Source organism: Melanotaenia boesemani, chromosome 3 (genome assembly GCF_017639745.1).
Source record: "Melanotaenia boesemani isolate fMelBoe1 chromosome 3, fMelBoe1.pri, whole genome shotgun sequence".
NCBI lineage: Eukaryota > Metazoa > Chordata > Actinopteri > Atheriniformes > Melanotaeniidae > Melanotaenia > Melanotaenia boesemani.
Genome location: NC_055684.1, coordinates 26,820,880 through 26,841,684, shown reverse-complemented (window position 1 = coordinate 26,841,684; position 20,805 = coordinate 26,820,880). Strand labels below are relative to the sequence as shown.

The 20,805-nt window shown below is 36.9% G+C and overlaps 2 protein-coding genes across 3 annotated transcripts; both read left to right on the top strand.

Annotated features, from left to right (window-relative positions):
- The first annotated feature begins 3,987 nt into the window (after positions 1–3,987).
- On the top strand, positions 3,988–5,272 carry brk1 (BRICK1 subunit of SCAR/WAVE actin nucleating complex). The gene is made up of 3 exons (XM_041978003.1): positions 3,988–4,145; positions 4,634–4,716; positions 4,796–5,272. Exons 1-3 carry the CDS (start codon positions 4,028–4,030, stop codon positions 4,820–4,822), a joined length of 228 nt encoding a protein of 75 aa, XP_041833937.1. The 5' UTR covers positions 3,988–4,027; the 3' UTR covers positions 4,823–5,272.
- Positions 5,273–6,039: 767 nt separating this feature from the next.
- rbm5 (RNA binding motif protein 5) lies at positions 6,040–15,689 on the top strand. Of its 2 annotated transcripts, none has more exons than XM_041979953.1 (25): positions 6,040–6,183; positions 6,436–6,481; positions 7,377–7,554; positions 7,650–7,805; positions 7,943–8,012; positions 8,435–8,508; positions 9,156–9,239; positions 9,515–9,575; positions 9,966–10,031; positions 10,136–10,296; positions 10,388–10,485; positions 10,687–10,774; positions 10,860–10,928; positions 11,225–11,291; positions 11,892–11,992; positions 12,085–12,232; positions 12,814–12,905; positions 13,017–13,205; positions 13,293–13,433; positions 13,525–13,608; positions 13,734–13,919; positions 14,044–14,118; positions 14,213–14,313; positions 14,412–14,541; positions 14,645–15,689. In XM_041979953.1, exons 2-25 carry the CDS (start codon positions 6,465–6,467, stop codon positions 14,768–14,770), a joined length of 2,562 nt encoding a protein of 853 aa, XP_041835887.1. In that variant the 5' UTR covers positions 6,040–6,183; positions 6,436–6,464; the 3' UTR covers positions 14,771–15,689. The 2 variants fall into 2 exon arrangements, with proteins under 2 accessions (XP_041835887.1, XP_041835886.1); XM_041979952.1 differs by having other exon boundaries at positions 7,647–7,805.
- Positions 15,690–20,805: the final 5,116 nt, after the last annotated feature.

Genomic DNA, 20,805 nt, shown 5'->3' with positions numbered 1-20,805 from the left:
TGGGAAGGGATCTCTACCATTTATTACCATGTGATACATTAAAACTATTATAATGTGGTTTTCTGCTTCTGGGTACTATTAGGGGACAGAAGACAAGTATCAGATTGTGTTCAACAGGATTTTGAGCAAAGTTGATGCCATAAATTGAAGCAAAATGTCTCAGAAACTGTATGTAACATATATGTCATGCAGGGCTCTTACGGGTTAATCAGTTTGTCAGTGTGTTTATCTGGTTGTAAATTATGTGATTGCAACTTTTTATATTTGTTGGTTAAATGTGTTTAATGTCTGTGGTTTTTGTTCACAGCTCCATTTGGAGTGAGTGTTTGTGGTTGTGTTTCTGTTTACATGGTAATGCCATAGATTATTTTACTGCATTAAATATTTGGCAGGTCCTGCTGGATCAATATACCGCCACTGGTGGGTTGCTGCATGGAAAAGTTTGGTAACCCCTATTAAGGTTGGACAGTCTATTATCTGTCTAAACTGAGTTGACTTTTTATTTTGTAATGTTATTTGAATCAAATCAAGTGAAACTACTGTTAACCATTTTATGTTTTTATTGCTGCAGCAAATATTGGTGTTAGCATATTATATTTATGGTAAACTGGCATCTAAAATATTTGCTGACAAATGACACAATCATGTTTTTTTTAATTAACATAATATAAAATGGATGTAGGAGTCCCATTGTGACTGTTGTATTGAGTCTTTTGATGAGAATAAGAGCGAGAAAAGAACTGAACTGGTGGCTGATAGTTGTGTATGAATGTCAGTCTATATAAAATAATGAGCTTCGGTGTTTGCTTAGTCTGTGTGTTTGTGTGCATGCATACATTTGTGCAATTGCATGTGAGCATATGTGTGCAGTATATGAGCTGGGGTGGCCTGGGTGAGTGTATGACTCCCGAAATGACTTTTTATCCCAGTCCGGCCCTGATTGATACCATCAAAACTCCTGAAAATGCATTAGTTTGAGATTACAATTTGGACCATATAAAGGTCAGGAAGCCAGAGAGAAAAGAGAAGGAAAACGACCCAAGCCTTACGTTTGAATTAATTCAAGTGCACAGAGAACTTTCTCTTGATATTGTAGGTTAAAATGCTGTACACTGAGCCCCTAACAAAGGTTGGTTGAATGTCTTCACATACAATATGACTCTAAAGGTTTATTATCCAGTGTCCAGCAGCCACACACTTCCACCTGAAAATTAAAATTTAAAGCATTTATAAAAAGTATTATGACTTGTGAAAATAACTTTCTACATAAATTCCTAAATACCATTTGCTGAATCAACATATTGTGTTTGATGCAGTACGAATTGAAAGCTTTTCTGATTTACATTTTACTTTGGAAAAACTAAGAAAAAGAACGTAATGCTAGTTTTTCTTTAATGCATTTCACACTTTTCATTCAAAAGTTTGTTTCCACTCACACCACCAAAGTGTCAAATCTACCCTTTTAACATTAGCCACAAATTATATTATCAGTGCAGGTTAAAATATGCAGACTACAGAAAAAAAAAAGAACTTCGAAACTCTGAAACATCTTCAGAAATAAATTCACAAAAAAGAGACAAGTAAAAGTAAATAAGAGTAAGTAAGTAAGTTTCTACCGTTTTTTACAGCAGTTTGTTTCTGTGTGGATTAGGAGCAAAAATGTCTACAATATCTAGACTGAGAGGTTTAAAAAACTGAAGATGAGAGTGGTTATGGAACATGAAAAACAATGGCAAGAGAAAATGAGAAAACCGAGGAGGTGAGAAAAAAAGAAAGTTCTTCATTCTCCTGGGTTTATTTCTATTCTCCAGCTACATCCTTTGATGCATCCAATAAGCCCGAACCCTGATCTACCTTTAGTGTTACACCATTCTCCGTTGATCCTCCTGATATTCCTGAGATTTATCTAAATGCATCCTATGATCCCTCTTCTGAGCCCTGACATCTCTAATACTCCACCATTCTCTAAAGATCCTGCTGATATTCCTCTGTTCTCCTGACTCACTCCAAGATCTTTTTTCTGACCTCTACTCTTAGATCAACGTCATCTCTTCACATTTTTATAATTATCCTTCTAACTGTCCTGTCGTCTGCCCCAATTCTTGCTATCTGACACATCTTCTCTCCGAACCCCACTTCATCCCTCCATCTCGCTTTCTCCAATGTTCTATTCTACTATCACTCTATTCTGTTTTGCTCTCTATACTTTCCTCCATAAAAATAATTCAATAAAACAAATCTGACAACAAATAAAATGTATAATATACAAAATGAGCAAATAAAATCATTGTAACTGTCAGCCATATTTCCGCAGGTGTATATTTGTCAGACACCTGCAGAAATAAATAAAAGTACCGCACATTCTGGTAAACTCAATGTAATAATAGTGAAAGCTGAAAGTAGATAAACCTATAGTTATTACTGGTATTAGATATTGTGTCATATTGCTCTAAACTCCTCAGTAAGACTTCACGGGCAGTATGTGTTACCACCGGTAGTTTTTATCAATGTTCATTTACTATGGCTCTACATGTCTGAAACAGTCTATTAGTTGGTAAGATATGAATAAAATGCACTTACAATTGTAATAAAATCAGAATGCATTGATCTACAACTCCCCCAAACCTTTTGTTTACCTAAAAATATTAAAGAAAAACTTCATTTTTATTAAAGTTTTTTCTAGGATGCACCACTGTCTTGCAAGAATTCCAAAGTAATGGCAGGGAATGTGAAAAGATTTTACAACCTGACAGCAAAGATGCTGTCCAGAGAAACCTTTAGTTTCTCTGCACTGCAGGGGAAGGTTGTTCTTATTGATAATGTGGCATCTAGGAACAACAAACAGGGATTACACTCAGATGCAATGACCCTTATGACCAATCCAAAGTTATTCATCTGTAGTCCAGTCTGTATGAATGATGCATCCTGGAACCTTGAGAAGTTACTGGTCAGTGCAGATTGAGAGCCTTACAAGCACTACAGCAGAAAATTCCTCACTATTGACATTGAGGGCAGACATTAAAGACCTGCTGCAGAAGATAAATGTGCAGTCCGTGGGTCTCTATGTAAGATTTAAGCCATTACTACTCTGAGCTATTGGTATATACTCATGTTTACGCTTTCATGGCTCACAGTTTAAGTCAACTGCAGCAATCCAGAGATTGTGCTATTGCCAGAGCTATACACTATGGTTTTTCAGCCTTTTTACTTAATGAAATCCCTATTTTATACAGTTTTCTGTTGGGAGTTTCTGGTGAAGATATAAAAGTTTGACTCAACCACTGTGTATACCACAAATATCCTAATTTTGCAGACTTAAATAGGAAAAATAAACATGTTTTTCAAGTGCTTTTGAAAAAGCAAAGAAAATGGACATATCAGTGTAAGCAAATTTTTGTGAGCAAAATTAAAACAGGCCAATTTTAATCCTATTTCCAAATAAATACGTTGTACAAAATTAAGAAAGTAGTGATTAGCAAACCACCCAAGTCCTAAATTGTAAAAAAAAAAAAGTCATTTTGAATTTCACAGCAGCTAATTTAGAAAAAAAAGTTGAGCTTAGCCATTTAAAAACAATGGAAAAAGTTTAGCAAATTTGACAATAGGTCTGCATCATAGGCTGTGGAATCCAGAAAGTCTAAGTTTTTGAGGGGCAGCATTTGAGAGGTGATTACCATTGTCAAAGGCAGCATGGGAAAATATATATAAATAAAAGTACTAATGACATTCTTAAACCTAAAATTGCAACACACAGCATTAAATATTCAAGGAAATATCTATACTTGGGACTGAAAGCATTATTATTAAAAGGATTGCAAACCATGCCACCCAGTAACATGTAAAAACATATATTTTCAGGGAAAAGAAAAAAAATCCCAGTTTCACTTGCTGTAGTTGTTGTATATAGTGTAAAGAAATGCATTGGTGCTACTTTTTAACAGCCACAGCGGTAGATTCACCGTGCTTCCTGGATGCGACTGGGAGGGTGCTGGGGTTCATCCTGACTGCAGGCTGCATCTCGTCCAACATGGCTGGCCAAGAAGATCCAGTGCAACGGGAGATTCACCAAGATTGGGCAAATCGAGAGTATATAGAAGTCATTACTAGCAGCATTAAAAAGATTGCTGACTTTCTTAATTCATTTGGTAAGATTTTGTTTAAAAAAATCGATTACGATCCGTATTAATGTAGAAAAATAGTTCAGAAATGAAATTAGCTAGCTATACGGCTGTTGCTAGCACTGATGTTGATGTTTTAAATGGCCACTCCCAGCTAGCAGTTAGCTCGATTGTTAGCATGAGGCTTCTTATGTTGTTAATTTACAGTGACATTTTGAAAGTGAACTGCTTCTCCTTGTTTATTAATGTTAGATACCTATCACCTGTATGTGTGTATGTGTACTGTGAGTGTAAGATTACTTGACTCGACAGCTAACATTATTTAGCTGCTAATGTACGTCCGCTTCGGTTGACATGACAGAAAAGTGATATGGCGTTTTATAATAACACTGGATGCTGGTATAATTGTGTTTACGAATATCTTTGTAATTTGTGGTTTTGACAATATGTGCCACACTGTACGAGACACCGAGGGTAATGACTGTAACATGTGAAATGAACTTAAACCCAAACAGATATGTCTTGTCGCTCCCGTCTGGCCACCCTCAATGAGAAGTTGACAGCTTTGGAGAGAAGGATTGAGTATATAGAGGCCAGAGTAAGTATACAAACCAAATATATTTTGTTGTCCGTTTTCAAGTGCTATTATCATCAACTGTATATTTATGTTTATACAGGTGACCAAAGGAGAAACCTTAACCTAGAGCATGGGAATTCATCCGGGAGTTGCCTGCCCACCCTCCATCCTGAACTTTTGGACTAAGTGTGTTGGACACCACCTTCCTTTTTGGGGATCACGTGGACCATTTTTATATTATATTGCAAAGTTCTATGTTGTTTTGTCTCACGAAACATTTGTATAGAAGATTTGGGTCTGTTTTGGGTATGAATGACTCAAGCATTATTATTTGAAAGCAAATCTAATCTCCATAAGTCTTGGTTAAAAAAAAGAAATAAATAAAACTTTTAAACTAAGTAATAGATATGATATCAGCACCGTTTCATCACCAAATCAGAGGTTTTTCAACAAGGGGAAATTCTTGTGTGCCAAGTTGAACAAATTATTGTGTACTCATCTTTATTGAGGACTTGTCTGTACAGTAAATTGTTTGATGTTTCAGAATTTAAATGCTCTAATAAATGCTAAACAATTACCTTTTATTCCAAGTTACTCTTATTTAAGTGAACTAATATGTTTAATTTTTTATCTCCACTGAAACGAATGGCTAAACAGCACACATAGTAAAAGGGGAGACATGCAGCTGAACTACAGTGCTTGACATGAGCTACACAGCAAACACTGTATTACAAAGAACGTTATTTCATGGAATAAAAAATGATAGAGTATACGCGTTACATAAGAAATTTATATAATATTGGAAGATAAATTTATATGCACATCTGAGGAATTACAGCATACGTCTGCAGACACGAAAATGGGGTAAGTGCTCGGACTGCAGTGGGTACATTAAGTTGTGGTGCATTGAGATGAGGCCATTAACGTAAGTATTTCCGCATGTTCGCCTGCTAGTCAGACTTAATGTGAATTGATAGAGGAGGTCCACCAGTTTAACAAAGGCTATAAACCATGTTACCACGCACTTTATTGATACCAAACGCCGTTTAAAACAAACGTTACGCAAAACACAGTAAAATGGCGGAAAATTAATATTTGTTATTTTTGCCCTCAATTTTGCCTATCAGGGAATTCTTCTTGAGCTCCCTCTTACTTGGCGAATTTAGCTCTGAAGGACGTAAAACCAAATAAAATATTTCCGTGGACTTGAATAAACGTCTCTATTATGTCAAACTAAAATATAACTAGATGGGAACAACTGCAACTACAAACACGTCGATTCAAGCTGTTGCCTGTAAGGCAAATTCGGTGAAATAGTTTAATCTTACCAATAATGCACTAGGCTCTGCCGCAGTGCATGTTGGGATAAAGAAGGTTCTATCGTCGAAGGATCTTCGGTCAGACCTTGAGTGTGAGATGAATTTCTTTGGTCACTAATTGCATTAAAAAGTGACCGTAGAGAATATTATTGTCAACAAACCAACTGTGGTGAGTTATTGTATATTCAGACTGAAAACTAAAATTGTTCACATCTTCACATCAGTGTTATTTTTGTCCATTAGTTCCGCCTTTTTTAAGCTAACGTTGGGATCCATTATGTTTTGCCATTATTTACTTGATTTTACGAGCTCATTCGGATTAAGGAGAGTGCGTCTGTGTTTAGACATGCTAATGATTAATTTAACAAATCAATGTCGGAATAATTGTAAACTTGTCGTATACATATTTCCTCATTTTAAGGTTCTGTGAGTGCAGAGTCCGTATAGAAAATGGGAGCTGATAAAAGGTGAGTAGTAACTGAAAGCGCGAGCACACTTCGCTATGGTCAAATATTTATTTTGGTACTCTCATTTTAATATAAAATGTAATTTTGCCCATTTTACTAAAACATTGTTTATGCATTGGATATTAGCAGCAAGCAGTACTTTACAAAGAAATTCCAATTAGTACATGTCGATAACATCAAAATCAAGTGGAAGTCATAATTCCAACGTAATTGAGTAACATTGCAAAATGTCAGAGGACACCAGCACAAAGAAAGCTGTAATTCGGAGTAAATACACGCACTTAGACATAAATCCCTATATCAGGGTAGAGAAATTTTAATTGATTAGCTAAATTAGTCTAATTTAACCCTTGTTTCCAGCTATATGGTTGGTGCTTTGATTGCAATAAGGATTCAAAGTACAGGCTGACTGCAGGTAACTTGCACTGCCAATCCATAGCTCATCAAACAGGTTGACCAAACTGCATCTGTGTTTTACAGTTTTGCAGTCTTCATTTCATCTTTGAAAAATGGCACTCGTTCTTTAAAATTAGTGGTTGTTTTTAAATAACATAATTATGTCAGGCTTGAAAGTAAGACATTTGGTAGGAGGTTATTTGTTGGAGTTTTTAAAAATTGTCACTTTCAATTCACTGTAAGTCTTGGTTCACAGTTTATGAATTTATTTATTAAATTTATTTGTAAAAGTTACACACAAATATTAACCAAGAATAGATGCTACTGGCTACTCTTTTAGATGTATTAAGCTAAACTGAGCCATGGCATCTTGTCTTCTGCTGAAGAAAGTTTCAAGCTAATGCCATATTTATCAGATATACTGGTTACAAATGATCTTTGAATGTTGTGTAGTTAAAGATTGTGTTAATGTTTTGCTGTTCTGTGCCTTCCTAATTAGGATTAGTCGGACAGAGCGTAGTGGCAGATACGGCTCTGACCAGTCCCGTGACGAGTCAGAGTGGCGCGACAGACGAGAGAGAGACCAAGAGCGTGATCACAACATGCGCCGCTGGAGTGAAGAGAGACGTAATGATCGTTATGATGGAGATCGCCGAGGAATGAGAGACAGTCCAGAGGTACTTATTCTGTCCAGAGACTTTAAATTGTATTCCCTTTTTTCCCCCAGAATTATGTTTAGGATATTCATTTTTAACATTTTGTCTTAAAGCAGAGAGAGAGGAAACGACGTAATAGTGATAGATCAGAGGATGGTTATCACTCAGATGGTGACTATCAAGAGCAAGATTACAGAAGGGAGCCAGGAGATGAGAAGAAGAGTAAGACAATCATGCTCGGGGGACTTTCTCCGCACGTTACTGAGGATGATGTAAGTGCTTGAATGTCTTTTGCAGACCTCCAACTTTTTCTTCTTTTTGCTTAAATGGGTTTATTCTACTTATTTTGTTAGATGCAATGTCCTTTAAAATGTATTCATTGGTGATCCATGTCTGTATGTTGTTAAAGATTCGTTTTGCCATCGATCAACTGGAGGGTCCTCAGCCAGTGGATGTCAGACTGATGAAAAAGCGAACAGGTGAGAACCAGATGTATGCCGGACCCTGATCTTCCCCCCTAGTCCTTGACCATAGGGCCAATCTGCTTCAATTCAGACCCATTTTCCCATAGCAACTACTATTATATAAAATTATTTGTAAACAGATGTAAAATGTTGATGCAAGACTTATCATTTCAGTACATTGTGGATCTGTAGAAGGTAAGTACAAACAACAGTAATGGTTAGGAGAAAGTCAATTGACTGATACCCACTGTACTTTGGTGTGGTTCAAACTGTGGTATTCAGCTGGATTTTTTTTTGCTATGGTAAAACTCTTAAGGAGTGGCCTATTGTACCAAACTGGGCCTGGGTTGTGAAGCAGTTTGTGGAAGAGTTTGAATAATATGCCCATGGACTCTTAACTAACACACCTCCCGTCTATATTTGAATGCTGTCTCTAGGTATAAGCCGTGGTTTCGCCTTCGTGGACTTTTATCACTTGCAAGATGCTACCAGATGGATGGAGACCAATCAGGTTGCTTCACAATCGCCAAGTCTAGTTTAATTCTTGGGGTTCTGGAGAAATTATCCTAAAGGCAACCAGAATGTGTTCAATATATAGTTTGGAAACTGTACAGAAAAATAACAACTAATGGATTGAATACCACACAGGAAAAATATTTGATTAGTATATGAATAGAGATCCCAGTATTTCTGATTTAAAAATTCCTTGCTTTAACAGATTGAATTTAGTTAATTGTAGTGGCACTGATATTAGAGCTGCAGATTTTTTTACTAATTTTGTGAGGTCTGCATTTGAACTATAAAAGACACATTTTTTTAGCCCTAACTTTCAGTAAAAGATGATTTTTCTTTTCTTTTAGTTATGTAACTTTTTTTTTTTTTTTGAAGGCCCATACATTTTTTTTAAAGCAGTAAAAAATTGTCTGTTAGGATCACATTTTACACTCTGCTCCAGCTTAGTCTGGGCACGCGGGTCCCAAACACCTAAAGAATTGTCTTTACATCATGCTCACTTATACATCATGTGCTTGTCTTTAACTCAAAGGCTGTTTGTTGGGGGCCCCTCTCCCCATTCTCTCCCTTCCATGACTGCTTGCTCCAATTGATTAGATCATTGCTTGCCATGAACTGTTGAGTGATTTTGTTTTCCTTTTTCAGAAACGTCTGATCATCCAAGGCAAGATGGTGGACATGCACTACAGTCACCCTAGAAACAAATACGAAGATTGGCTCTGCAACACTGTAAGTGAATATCTTGTTTTTATAATCCCATTATCCAAACAATTCTGCTCCAGAATAGTGAACACACACTTGTGATAGGTCTGTTAGTCATAATTTCTGCAGTTCCTTTTGGTTTTGCTTTGTTGTACACCTATGTTTGTATATGTGGTAAAGGTAAGGTTGTATCTTGGGTATGTATGGTATGCTGACCAAAATAGATTGCCTTATCTCTGAGGCAGCATTGTTCCAGGCTTTAGTAGGTTTGTAATAAAAATGATGTGAACGGTTACTTGCAGTGTGGCCTGTACAATTTCCGGAGGCGAATGAAGTGCTTCAGGTGTGGAGCAGCCAAAGCTGGTAAGTAGTTGAATCAGCAAGAGGCCACCCACTGCAAACATCCGGACAGCCTGGGGCAACTGTGCTGGGATGCAGTATGAAGTTTGTGTTTTTGTGGTTGTGAAGACCTAAGGTGTTGTGAACTCTTAAATGTTGTCAGTCACTGGTCTAAATATCAACGACTTGGATGAGAAATGGCATGCAATGTCTGTTACTTGACGTGAAACTTCAATTAGGGTGAAACCCAGCTTTTAATGTAATTTCTAAGAATAGTCGTATTATGTGTCATATTTTCAAATGACACATTTTTAGCACATTCTGTGCTCTTTAACTTAATAGTTCAGTTCCTGCTCTTTAATATGCACTTAAAGTAATGTTAATACAGTTCTTACTTGTTCAATCTTTCAACAGAAAGTGAAACGAGCAATAACACAGGGGTCTCTGAAACTCAACCCAGTGGAGATTTTTACGGCGACAGTAAGAACTTCTCTCTTTCATAGATTTAATATCTCATTTACTTTGGAGAAAAAAATCTCTCTGCATATGGTTGGATGTTAAATAAAGCGTCTTGTCCCATACAGCAATCATCCTGAGAAATATTGCTCCTATGACCACTGTGGAAGCCATCTTGACAGCCCTAGCACCATATGCTAATCTTTCGTCCAACAACATTCGCCTCATTAAGGACAAACAAACAGGCCAGAACAGAGGTTTCGCCTTTGTACAATTGTCCTCACCTCTGGTAAAGAATCCTTAAACCCTTAAGACATTTTTCTTAGGGAAAAATAAAACATATTGTACAACATATGTCCTGATATTGCTTTTTTTCACAGGAGGCCTCTCAGCTACTAACCATCTTACAGGGGCTGCAGCCTCCCCTAAAACTGGATGGAAAAACAATTGGGGTGGATTATGCCAAGAGTGCTAGAAAGTAAGTGATTTTATCATGTTTCTGTATTTTATTTCTATTGATCACAATGTTTACCTCTGTATGGATTAACTTTTTAATTTTACTTGTCATATGTAGTGCAATTTTCTAGATACCTGCTTTTAATACACTGTAGAGCGATTTCACACAAACTCGGGTTGGACTAATGTTTTGCGGGGGGTTTTGTTTTTTTGCCTGGATTAGGGACCTTTTACTGCCCGATGGGAACCGCGTCAGTGCCTTTTCTGTTGCCAGCACAGCCATTGCTGCAGCCCAGTGGTCATCAACTCAGGTAGGCCAACTTTTTTTTTTGTCTGCATCTTGTTTCCCAACTCTGATTTAGTGTCATAAACTCATGATCTACTTTACCCTGACAGCCACAGCAGAGCTCGGATGGAATGTCAGAGTATGCATATCTACAAGAAGGTTATGCTCCACTGTCACAGGTGAGTAAGAAGAAATTAATTCAAGATTTGAACAGCTGGCATAAACATTATATTTTTGTTTTGATTTCTTATTTATTAATTTTTGCACTTTTCATTAAATTTTTTCCTTGATGTGTTCACGTCAAGGGAAAAAAACATTAAACACAATATGGCTCTTTAGTTACATCTAGTGGCAGTGGAGGTGGATTGTAACAGATTACTGACTGTATTTTTGTAGTTAACAGCTTCAAGGGAAAATCTTTGCATCATGATAATGTTTTTAATTTCTGTTAACACTTGAAATAATTTATTTACAGGAATTCCAGCCATACTACCAGCATGGAGCAGGAGCAAGCACCTCTCAGGGAAATGGAATCCTAGGAGGTACATTATATTTTGACACCTTTTGTAGATAATTGGCAGGGTTACTGATTATTAATTTTAAACTTGTATAGAAATATTTTCAGAACATTATTATGTTTTATTTTCAGAACTTTTTATATGATGGAAATTTTTAGGATATTCTGCCATTTATTTGAAAAAGGTAGAATTTGAATGTTTTCAGGGGTCATTAAAAAGGAGAACCTGTTCTCAATTTACCTTTCTGGTTCAATAAAGGTTAAATAACAAATAAATAAATTAGACTAAGAAACTTGGGCAAATTTTAAAAATTTAATTTATCTAGGTGCTATGATATGAGATATATGATTTTATAATAATTTCCCCCATGGCAATGGAAAAGTATTTATGTATCTATTTCCCTTCCAAATCTGCATGCTGAGAGAGGTTAACTAGTTATTGCTCCTGATGCACAGGCGTTTCCAATACATTTAGCTCCTAGAGATGTGTTGGCTCCTCTATCAGCCTCTGATGCTTTTTTTTTTAGCTGAGATGTTTATGCATTAAAGACCCCTGCCATATTTTCATAATTTGACTTTGTATGTTGGATGTCGACACTAAGAAACATTTTCTTTCTAATTTTAGCTGCCCCAGGTGTAAAGATTGTCCCAGCTGCAGTTGGAGTTGTAATATCACAGAGTGCTCAAGTCTACCAGCCTCATATAATAGCGCAGCCTGCTGTGCAGGTAATGTTCCTTCCTGTTAATTTTGGCATTAGACAGTGAAACAGATTTAAATTACTGCAGAGATCTCTAAATAACCATGGCACTAATTGTAGGCATTGCCGCTTGCTCAACAACTGGAGACAAAACCCCCGACAGCACATCTTTCAGCTTTAGAAACTGCATCTCTGCCAGCTATTGCTGTATCTGCTGCTGTTAACGCCTCTTTACCAGCCTCTGTACGCACATTGGACACCAACACAGGTATGAGCAAAGAAAATGTCTTAAAACTGTTTTATATGAAGTGTGATGTGCATAAATCTTATATTTTTATAGTCACTTTTGAAAGGGTACGCTAGGTAAATTGGAATATGTTGTTTGGAGCCTGTGGTCTGAAAGTAACTTACTTCTTCTTGAATTCTAATGTTTGTGTATGTTATGTGTGTCCAATAAAATAACAGTGGCAGGTGTATGATGTGACCAAAAAAAAATATGTGAACTGGGCACCTTTTAAAGATTTCTTTTACTTAAGGTTTTTATTTTTTGTTATCAATTTCACCAGTTCAAGAACAGTCAGATTTCAGTCCAAAAGTTTAATGCAAAATAAGAGATGGATACTCTTATTCAGTTGTTGGATAGAATAACAGAAAATTTACATTGAGCATGTTTAAATGGCACTTTCTTCATGTCCTACCTTGTGCATGTATACTGGGACAAGGATAATGGTCCAATTTAACTAAAGGGGTCAAACTAATTGTAGTTCAACTCAGCTGTACATGCAACTGTGTAAAACTGTGTGTTCACATCAGTTCTTAATGATTTTTTTATGTTTTCATAAATGACAGCTGTTCCTGATACTTCCACCTATCAGTATGATGAGTCTTCTGGCTACTACTATGACCCTCAAAGTGGCCTCTACTATGACCCAAATTCACATGTAGGCAGCACACATCCAACATGTCTGACTTTTTTTCTTTTTCTTTCTCCTTTTTTCATCTTGGGAAAGTTAAATCTTTTGATCTTGAACATTACTTTTTCTCCTTTTTAGTATTACTACAATGCTCAGACACAGCAGTATCTGTATTGGGACAGTGAGAAGCAGACATATGTACCAGCCTCTACAAACGCAAATGATGGACAAAGTGATAAAGCTAATGGTTCTGCAGCAACAGGCAGCAAGGAACCTAAAGAGGGCAAAGAGAAGAAGGAGAAGCCCAAAAGCAAGACTGCACAGCAGGTGCCATCATTAATGCCACAATAGCAACTATTTCTTATTCAAATTATTTTTGGTTTGTACTCATTAAAATTTATATTTTAACTCCAGATTGCAAAAGACATGGAACGGTGGGCCAAAAGTCTCAATAAGCAGAAAGAGAACTTCAAGAGTAGCTTTCAGCCAATAAGTCAAGAAGAAAGGAAGGAGGCAGCTGCAGCTGATGCTGGATATACACTGTTTGAGAAGAAGGTATGCACATAAGAGTTCAATGTCTTGAAGTTATGGGACTGCACATCAAAATATCTATGTCCTAAATTGTGTTTTGTTTTGTTTTTTTTAGCAGGCAGGTCTAGACAGACTCATGCTAGAAGTGTCAAGGGGCCTTGAAGAGGAGCCCCCCATCAGCTCGGTTGCTACTTCTAAAGTAAGTATTTCTTTGGGTACAGCTTCACTTTGCACTATGATGGTGACATTCAAGTGCATTCAGATTTAACATCACTCTTTTGTCCTATCTAGTCTTATGTCCATATGTTTCTCTTGCATGGTTAGGTTGGCCTTGTGGCAGCTTATAGTGGAGACAGTGACCCCGAGGAAGGAGGAGCAGAACTTGATGGTGGAGAGGGAGGCCAGGACAAGCTGACAGACTGGAAAAAGTTGGCCTGCCTGCTCTGTAGGAGACAGTTTCCTAATAAAGAGAGTTTAATTCGACATCAGCAGCTCTCTGACCTTCACAAGGTATAATCACATTAGTCCTGAAACATGAATGGGAGAACATCTAAACTACCAACTAACTACTACAAGAAACCATTAGATAAATAATTTTTAATGATGTATTCATATTTTGTCTGGGCGCGCTTAGAAAAACCTGGAAGTTCTCCGCAGATCCCAAATGACTGAAGCAGAGCTGGAGGAATTGGAGAGGAAAGAGACTGAGGTTCAACTTCACATTAAATCACTTGCCTATCATTAATTTGGTTTTTCCATGTTAATGTGACTGTTTTTTAAAATGTAATTTTTTTTGTGAACAGTTGAAATACAGGGACAGAGCAGCTGAGAGGAGAGAGAAATATGGAATCCCAGAACCCCCAGTGCCTAAAAAGAAGAAATTCAGCCAGCCAACACCAGCAATGTGAGTAACAGATTTTTTATAAGTGAAAGAGTAATATAGCACAAGTTCTTTTTAAAAAAAATAAGTAACTGTATATTTGGCTTTGCTTTCATGTGCAGCAACTATGAACAGCCCACTAAAGATGGCCTTAACAGTGACAACATTGGGAACAAAATGCTGCAAGCTATGGGTTGGAAGGAGGGGAAAGGTCTCGGTCGTAATCAGCAAGGCATCACTGCTCCAATTGAGGTATTTGCAACAATTATCTGACTATGTCATGGTGTACCAGTGCATCAGCATCAATAACAATCAAGTTTCAGTGGGTGCTAACATTTGTGGGTTTCCTTTTTAGGCACAGTTGAGAACAAAGGGTGCTGGACTTGGCACTAAAGGCACCAACTACACCCTCTCACCTTCAGACACATATAAAGATGCAGTCCGAAAAGCCATGTTTGCTCGCTTCACAGAATTGGAATAAGTCAACAGTTTCAACTAGATTGTTTTGTATCTGATTTGTTGATGATTTGGTGCAACTCTTTGTCTGCATCATAGGAAGGAACAGGCTCCATGTATGATAAATGATGGGATTACCTCCTGCTACCAGACAACAGAATATCATCTGTAATGTTGGGATACTGGGATAGTTAATGACTTAATTTATAATTTGTACATATGCACAGTGAATTACCCTTCTTGGTTTCCATAGTTTTATATATTTGATCCATCTTTGTTTTTTTTTCTCCCTTGTTTCAGCATGTGAAGAAAATTGTACAGTTTATATAAAATCTTGTCAAATTAAGAAAATAAAGAGCAACACATAATTTGTGATGGTCTTGTTTTATACTTATTTCACAAACAAGATTGTTTTTTGTGTATAGAGTCTACTATATTGTATAAATAACATCTTTAATACTGTCTCGTTTAAACTGTTTAAACTTCATGGGACATTAAGGGAATACAGAATGGTTTAGAGGTTTTTTTTTGTGTGTTTTATAGAGTTCATATAGCAGAAAACTAAAGAGGGAGAAACTAAATAAGTGGAGATATATGTATGTATGTAAGTCACATAAGAATTCTTGGGGCGATAGACAAATTAAAAACCTCATCAAGTTTTGAATTATATAGCACCCCACATTCTATACTAGTTCTTATCTTTCTTAACTGCAGAGGTTTGAGGTTATATTTATAAAAGTAAATTTTATTCATTAATTATACTTCAAAAGAGCAATCCAATAAAAAATATACTAATTCATTTTTCATGCAGCCAAAATGGCTAAAATTAATGGATCGACATTTCAGTCTGCACAAGTAAGTCGGTGTGGAAGGTGGCTATAATTTAAGGGGTCAGCTTAACCTCAAATCTTTGTCCTACCTGCACAATAAAAAGATGAGACATTTTTGTCTTCTTAAGACCATTACTCTTGGTCTGTTACACTTACGAGTGTAATTTGGTCAATGTTCAGGGAGCTTAAAGCATAGATATCTACAATAATAGTAGATGTGTCATCTGCTCTGCTGGCCAGCGGAGTCAAACATCCACACTGGCGGCCATCTTGCCACAGTCAGCTCGCTCACTCAGTATTTTAATGGTGCATGTACTTTATAAATAACCATAACTTGCTCAATTTTATAGCGATTTTTAAAAGGTTTGGTTTGTTATAAACACCAGAGATGTAGCTATGTCAGTGCATACTTGTGAGTAAATACGATGAATAATCATAGCCAAAGATTCTAGAGCGGCGCTTTAACCATGGAATTTCATATGAAAATAAACAGATAGGTGCAATGAATATGCACATGCACAAATTTTTTATGTTACATCAATATTTAGGCTACAGAATGACAACTTGATTTAATATATATATACAGTATCTCACAAAGGTGAGTACACCCCTCGCATTTCTGCAAATATTTAATTATATCTTTTCATGTGTGACCGGGCCATAGGTTCGATAAACCAGGAAACTAATCAGCCTTCCCAGGCAGCCATCTTAACTAAGCCCCTAGATCTACATGTGAGGAACCTGGTGGTAAAAGATGGGTGGAGGCAACTCATCCCCTCAGGATCACAATATTTATTAACAAGATGTATATAAACAAAAAAAATACAACTCCAGTCCAAACCAGTAAGGGGACCACTCCAGTGATGACAGCAGCAAAAAAAAAAAAAAAAAAAAAAAAAAAGAAAGGGCAGAAGGGTCTAGGGTCAGGCCTGACCCTAACTTTGTCCCTCTGACCCTCAACAAAAAGAACATGCAATAAAAACCGGTTAAATCAGTTAAAAGTAAAAGACCTGCATTCCAGGGCACACGGATTAATAAAAGTAAAACAGGGATGAGCAAAACGGGTGACGGCCTGCACCATCCCACACTAGATGGGATGGGACGGGATTTTTTATCTGTTCGAGACTTCACACATGAAGATAAAAAATCAGGCAGTTTTGATCATACTTTGTGTGGTGTGCTCCGATAATTTCAGCACAGAACAACACACACATTATGATGCTGTTCCACAACCGATCTAGAATCTTGTCCTCCAAGCCAGAAATCGCACCTGACCAAACATGATCTAACAAAAACCAAGAAGAAGAAACATAGCAACAACCTGTAAAATGAAGAAGAAGGACCATGGCAACAACCAGAAAACACAATGCCCAGCATGGAAGAGTGTCTTTCAGTCTCTTTAATTAAAGGCAGGTGTGTACCAAAGACGACTAAATACTGCAAAACGGACTTCAACAAAGTATTAGATCACGGCCATGTCAAGAGTATAGGTGGAGGGGGGTATTTAAGAAGGCTTGGTGGGGGGGGGCTGTATATGTACTTCAAAGCCCTGGACCCTGCGCTCCATCTGTCTCTGGGGGGCCGGCTCCTGGCTGGGTCAGTGGCGGCCGTCCCTGGGATGACTCTGATATTTGTGGTGGCCCGTGTGCATTTGCACAACCACTGGTCACTATTCATTCCAGTTATTTACTAACCTGCATGCTGAGACAGCAACTGTGTCGTGTTGTGGGTTTAATCATGTTTTCCTTTGTGTTGCTGATGTTTTATTGTTTTGACAATTTCTTTTTTCTAAAACTTGTTTGTCTTTTATATGTGCTTCTGATGATTGTCAGTTTTGTTTTCTTAAAGATATTTCATGTGTTTATTTTTATTTAGTCCAGCATAAATATATATAATCACCAATAGACAAATTAATAAAGACTTAAATACTTAAAGCAAAGCAAATTTGTTCAGCACAACACAGCAGCCAAACCATTATTCTGCTTTCTATGATGCTGGACAGGACAAGGTAAAAAAAAAATAAAAATAATAATAATTATGAATAACAAAAGATTATTATTTATTTAGACAATCAACTTAATGTATGTTCTTATTATATATATATATATATATATATATATATATATATATGTGTGTGTGTGTGTGTGTGTGTGTGTGTGTGTGTGTGTGTGTGTGTGTGTGTGTGTGTGTGTGTGTGTGTGTAAAAAAAAAAGCCTCACTCACCTGTAAAAGCTGCTCCTTTACACAAAGTGGTGTTTAGTTTGCCTGTCTCCCTGCTGTTGGCTCTTACTTAAACAATGATTCTTACAGAATGAAACACAATCCAATCTTTCTTCAGGCTAGTTTTGTGACCCTCATGATTCCCCTATCCTTTAATATGTTTACCTCTTGGGGTGAAATGTTCTGAACCTCACACCTACCTCTGTAACATAAATATAATGCAGCAGCACAGCGTAAGAGTAGAGTCTGTTTACATTTTCTCTTTTGTTTTGTGAACGCTCTGTGTCTGTTCTTCATAAAGAGTCTACACACTGCTAAATACCACACCGAAAAACCAGTTGGGTAACAATAGAATAGAAAATGTTCACAAGCATCAGTGGAGTGCTCTGTTCTGTACTGAATCTCAAAAGCTGATTTGTGTTTTTGCTTTTTTGGAGGGGGAAATAAATGATTAGCTGCCATTGAAAATCAGGTGTTTTAGAAACATTCAACACATGTGGACATATTTAACTATTATGCAGAAATTAACAGAAATATGCTGTATGGATTGTTAGAGGAGTCTTGTGATAAGTTGCACCAAATTTCTTGGCCACTTCTGCAGTGAACATTTGTCCATAATGCATGTCTTTTATTTGATATTTTTATGGTTCACTGTATTACACTTTCTTTGTTTTTTGCTTAAATATGTTCTTGTTATTATATTACAGTGTTATATATGTTTTTGTAAGCTAGGCTGTTGGTCCCAGTCCCAGACTTCTCCCATCTCAAGTTGTTCTTGAGTAAGATACATAAGTTGCTTTGGATAAAAGTGGCTACCAAACAACTGTAATGTAGCCTATACTTGGCACATCTCTTGTTTATGCATGTGAATTAATCCCTACATTGCCATTAGATTTTCTGAAATGTCTAAATCACTTAGTTAATGGAGTTATTTCTTACTGTTTGTTTGCCAGAAGCAGCAGTGACCTCCTCACCTCAGTATTAACCACTTAGCTATAGTTCACTCATGACTGAGTAGAGGGAAAACTCCCCACATTCCACAGAAAGCTGCTAAAATAGCCGCCAAATCAGGCCGCTGGATCAGATACAACCAGTACAGAATTAAAATATCTATGACAGACAGGGATGTGCGGTCAGGTTCATGGCTGATGAGGCACTAAGTCTGGTTTATAATTGTAATAACTCAGATCTATTCCAGGGGTTCCTGAACTTTTCCATGCCAAGCCCCCCCCAAACAGCATTAGCCTCTGGCCAGGAAGAATGCTACCAAAAATGTAAAGAAACATCAAGTTTCAGCATGTATTTTCTTACTTTTATTTACTATTCAACCAATGTTACACTTGTTTATAATAACAAAATTATTAACAAATATTTTTAGCTCTGTATATTCTGTATGCTGTATTATATTTTTGGATTTTAGTTGTGCTAGCTAGCTACACGCTAGCTTGAGGAGTAGAGTAGCCTAATAACGGGCAGGTCTACACAGATTATGTCTTTGTTATGCTGAACTTGTTGAACTTTTTTTTTTTATTATTTCCTCAAATTTTGTGAGACACTCCCTAAAACCTCCTGGTGTCCCCTCACTTTGAAAACCACTGATCTATTCAACTGGCAGTATATTGACCACTGGAAATGTTTCAATATCTCTTCAGCATTCTTCTCTCACACATCAACACAAACACACACAGAGCAATATATCTGTCCTAGAAAGAACTATAATAGCAGCAAATGCAGATGATGAACAGAATAAATTTGCTCCCGTCATGTGTTCTCAACATTTCATATTCATTCTAAACAAAGTACAGAGATGTGAACACAAATAAATTTTTTTGACTCACAGTTAAATTCTTAATTATTTTTTTAATCAATTTTAACAGTTTGCTCATCAAGAGGATAAAATGAAAAAATAGACTAATTAATGTTTTAAAGTTTTTTTATTTTTATATTTATTTATAGTCTCATCTTTTTTTTTCTCATCCATTTGTGGTCCTTTTATGTATGAAGTCCATGTGCCTGTCCTGCTACACAAGAGATAATGCTATCTGAAGAGATAATGGCCAAAGAAGAAAGTCTTTATTGATCTGTCTTATTGCACCTGTATGTTTATTCTTTTTTTATCTTTTCATTTTAGTTTAGATAATTCCCCATCTGGTGAGTCGGACGAAGCAGAGCATAAAATAAACAAACCGCTGCACCACATGAACTGTTGACTTTACATACACTTTAGCACGAAAACAAGCACCCGCCACCTCACGTGCGCCCCCTATAGGTACGGTAAAGTTCTCACTTTATGACACTTTATGACTTTTCCACTCAGTTTATTGTCCGATGAGCGAGAATTACTATGTCACACACTTGCATTAAAGATATTGCACAGACAGTAGAAAGTGGTTTATAATAACTCTTTCTGTAAACCTTATATTGGCGAAATGCTGAGAAACAGGAACAGACACGTGCCATGTTCAGTGTGTACGGAATCGCGCATTCAAAGGTGAGGCTCAGCTCGCCACTGCTCCATCTCGGGTTTGTATTTGATCGGGAACTGCGCGAATTTTATTCTACTTCAGAACATGACGTTAAAAATGATTGAGTCATACAGAAAATACATTTGTAACACAGAGTGTTACACAGAGTGTTACACAGAGTGTTACAAATAGACAAATATTAAAATTATGTGATAATTATTAGTTTTTTCTTTTGGTCACGGCTCTGCCTTCCCTGGCCAAACGTCACTGAAGACAGAGGACGCTGTATTCAGTATAGGAACTTGGGATTCATGACTTCTGGGATTCTTCTATGGGAACTTGGCTAAAGCGCGCAGCAAGCGCGCGCACATTTTCAGATCTCAAGCGATAAATAATCCAAAGCGTGACCCTCACTTCTGTGCTGCTTCAGGCGTACTGTAGATACAGACTATCTCTTGAGATTTTCAGGCCTGAAGCTTGAGCAATCACAGTTAAAGTCTAATGTTCTTCTCTCACTAGCTTTGGGACCAAGTGTTGAAACCTGA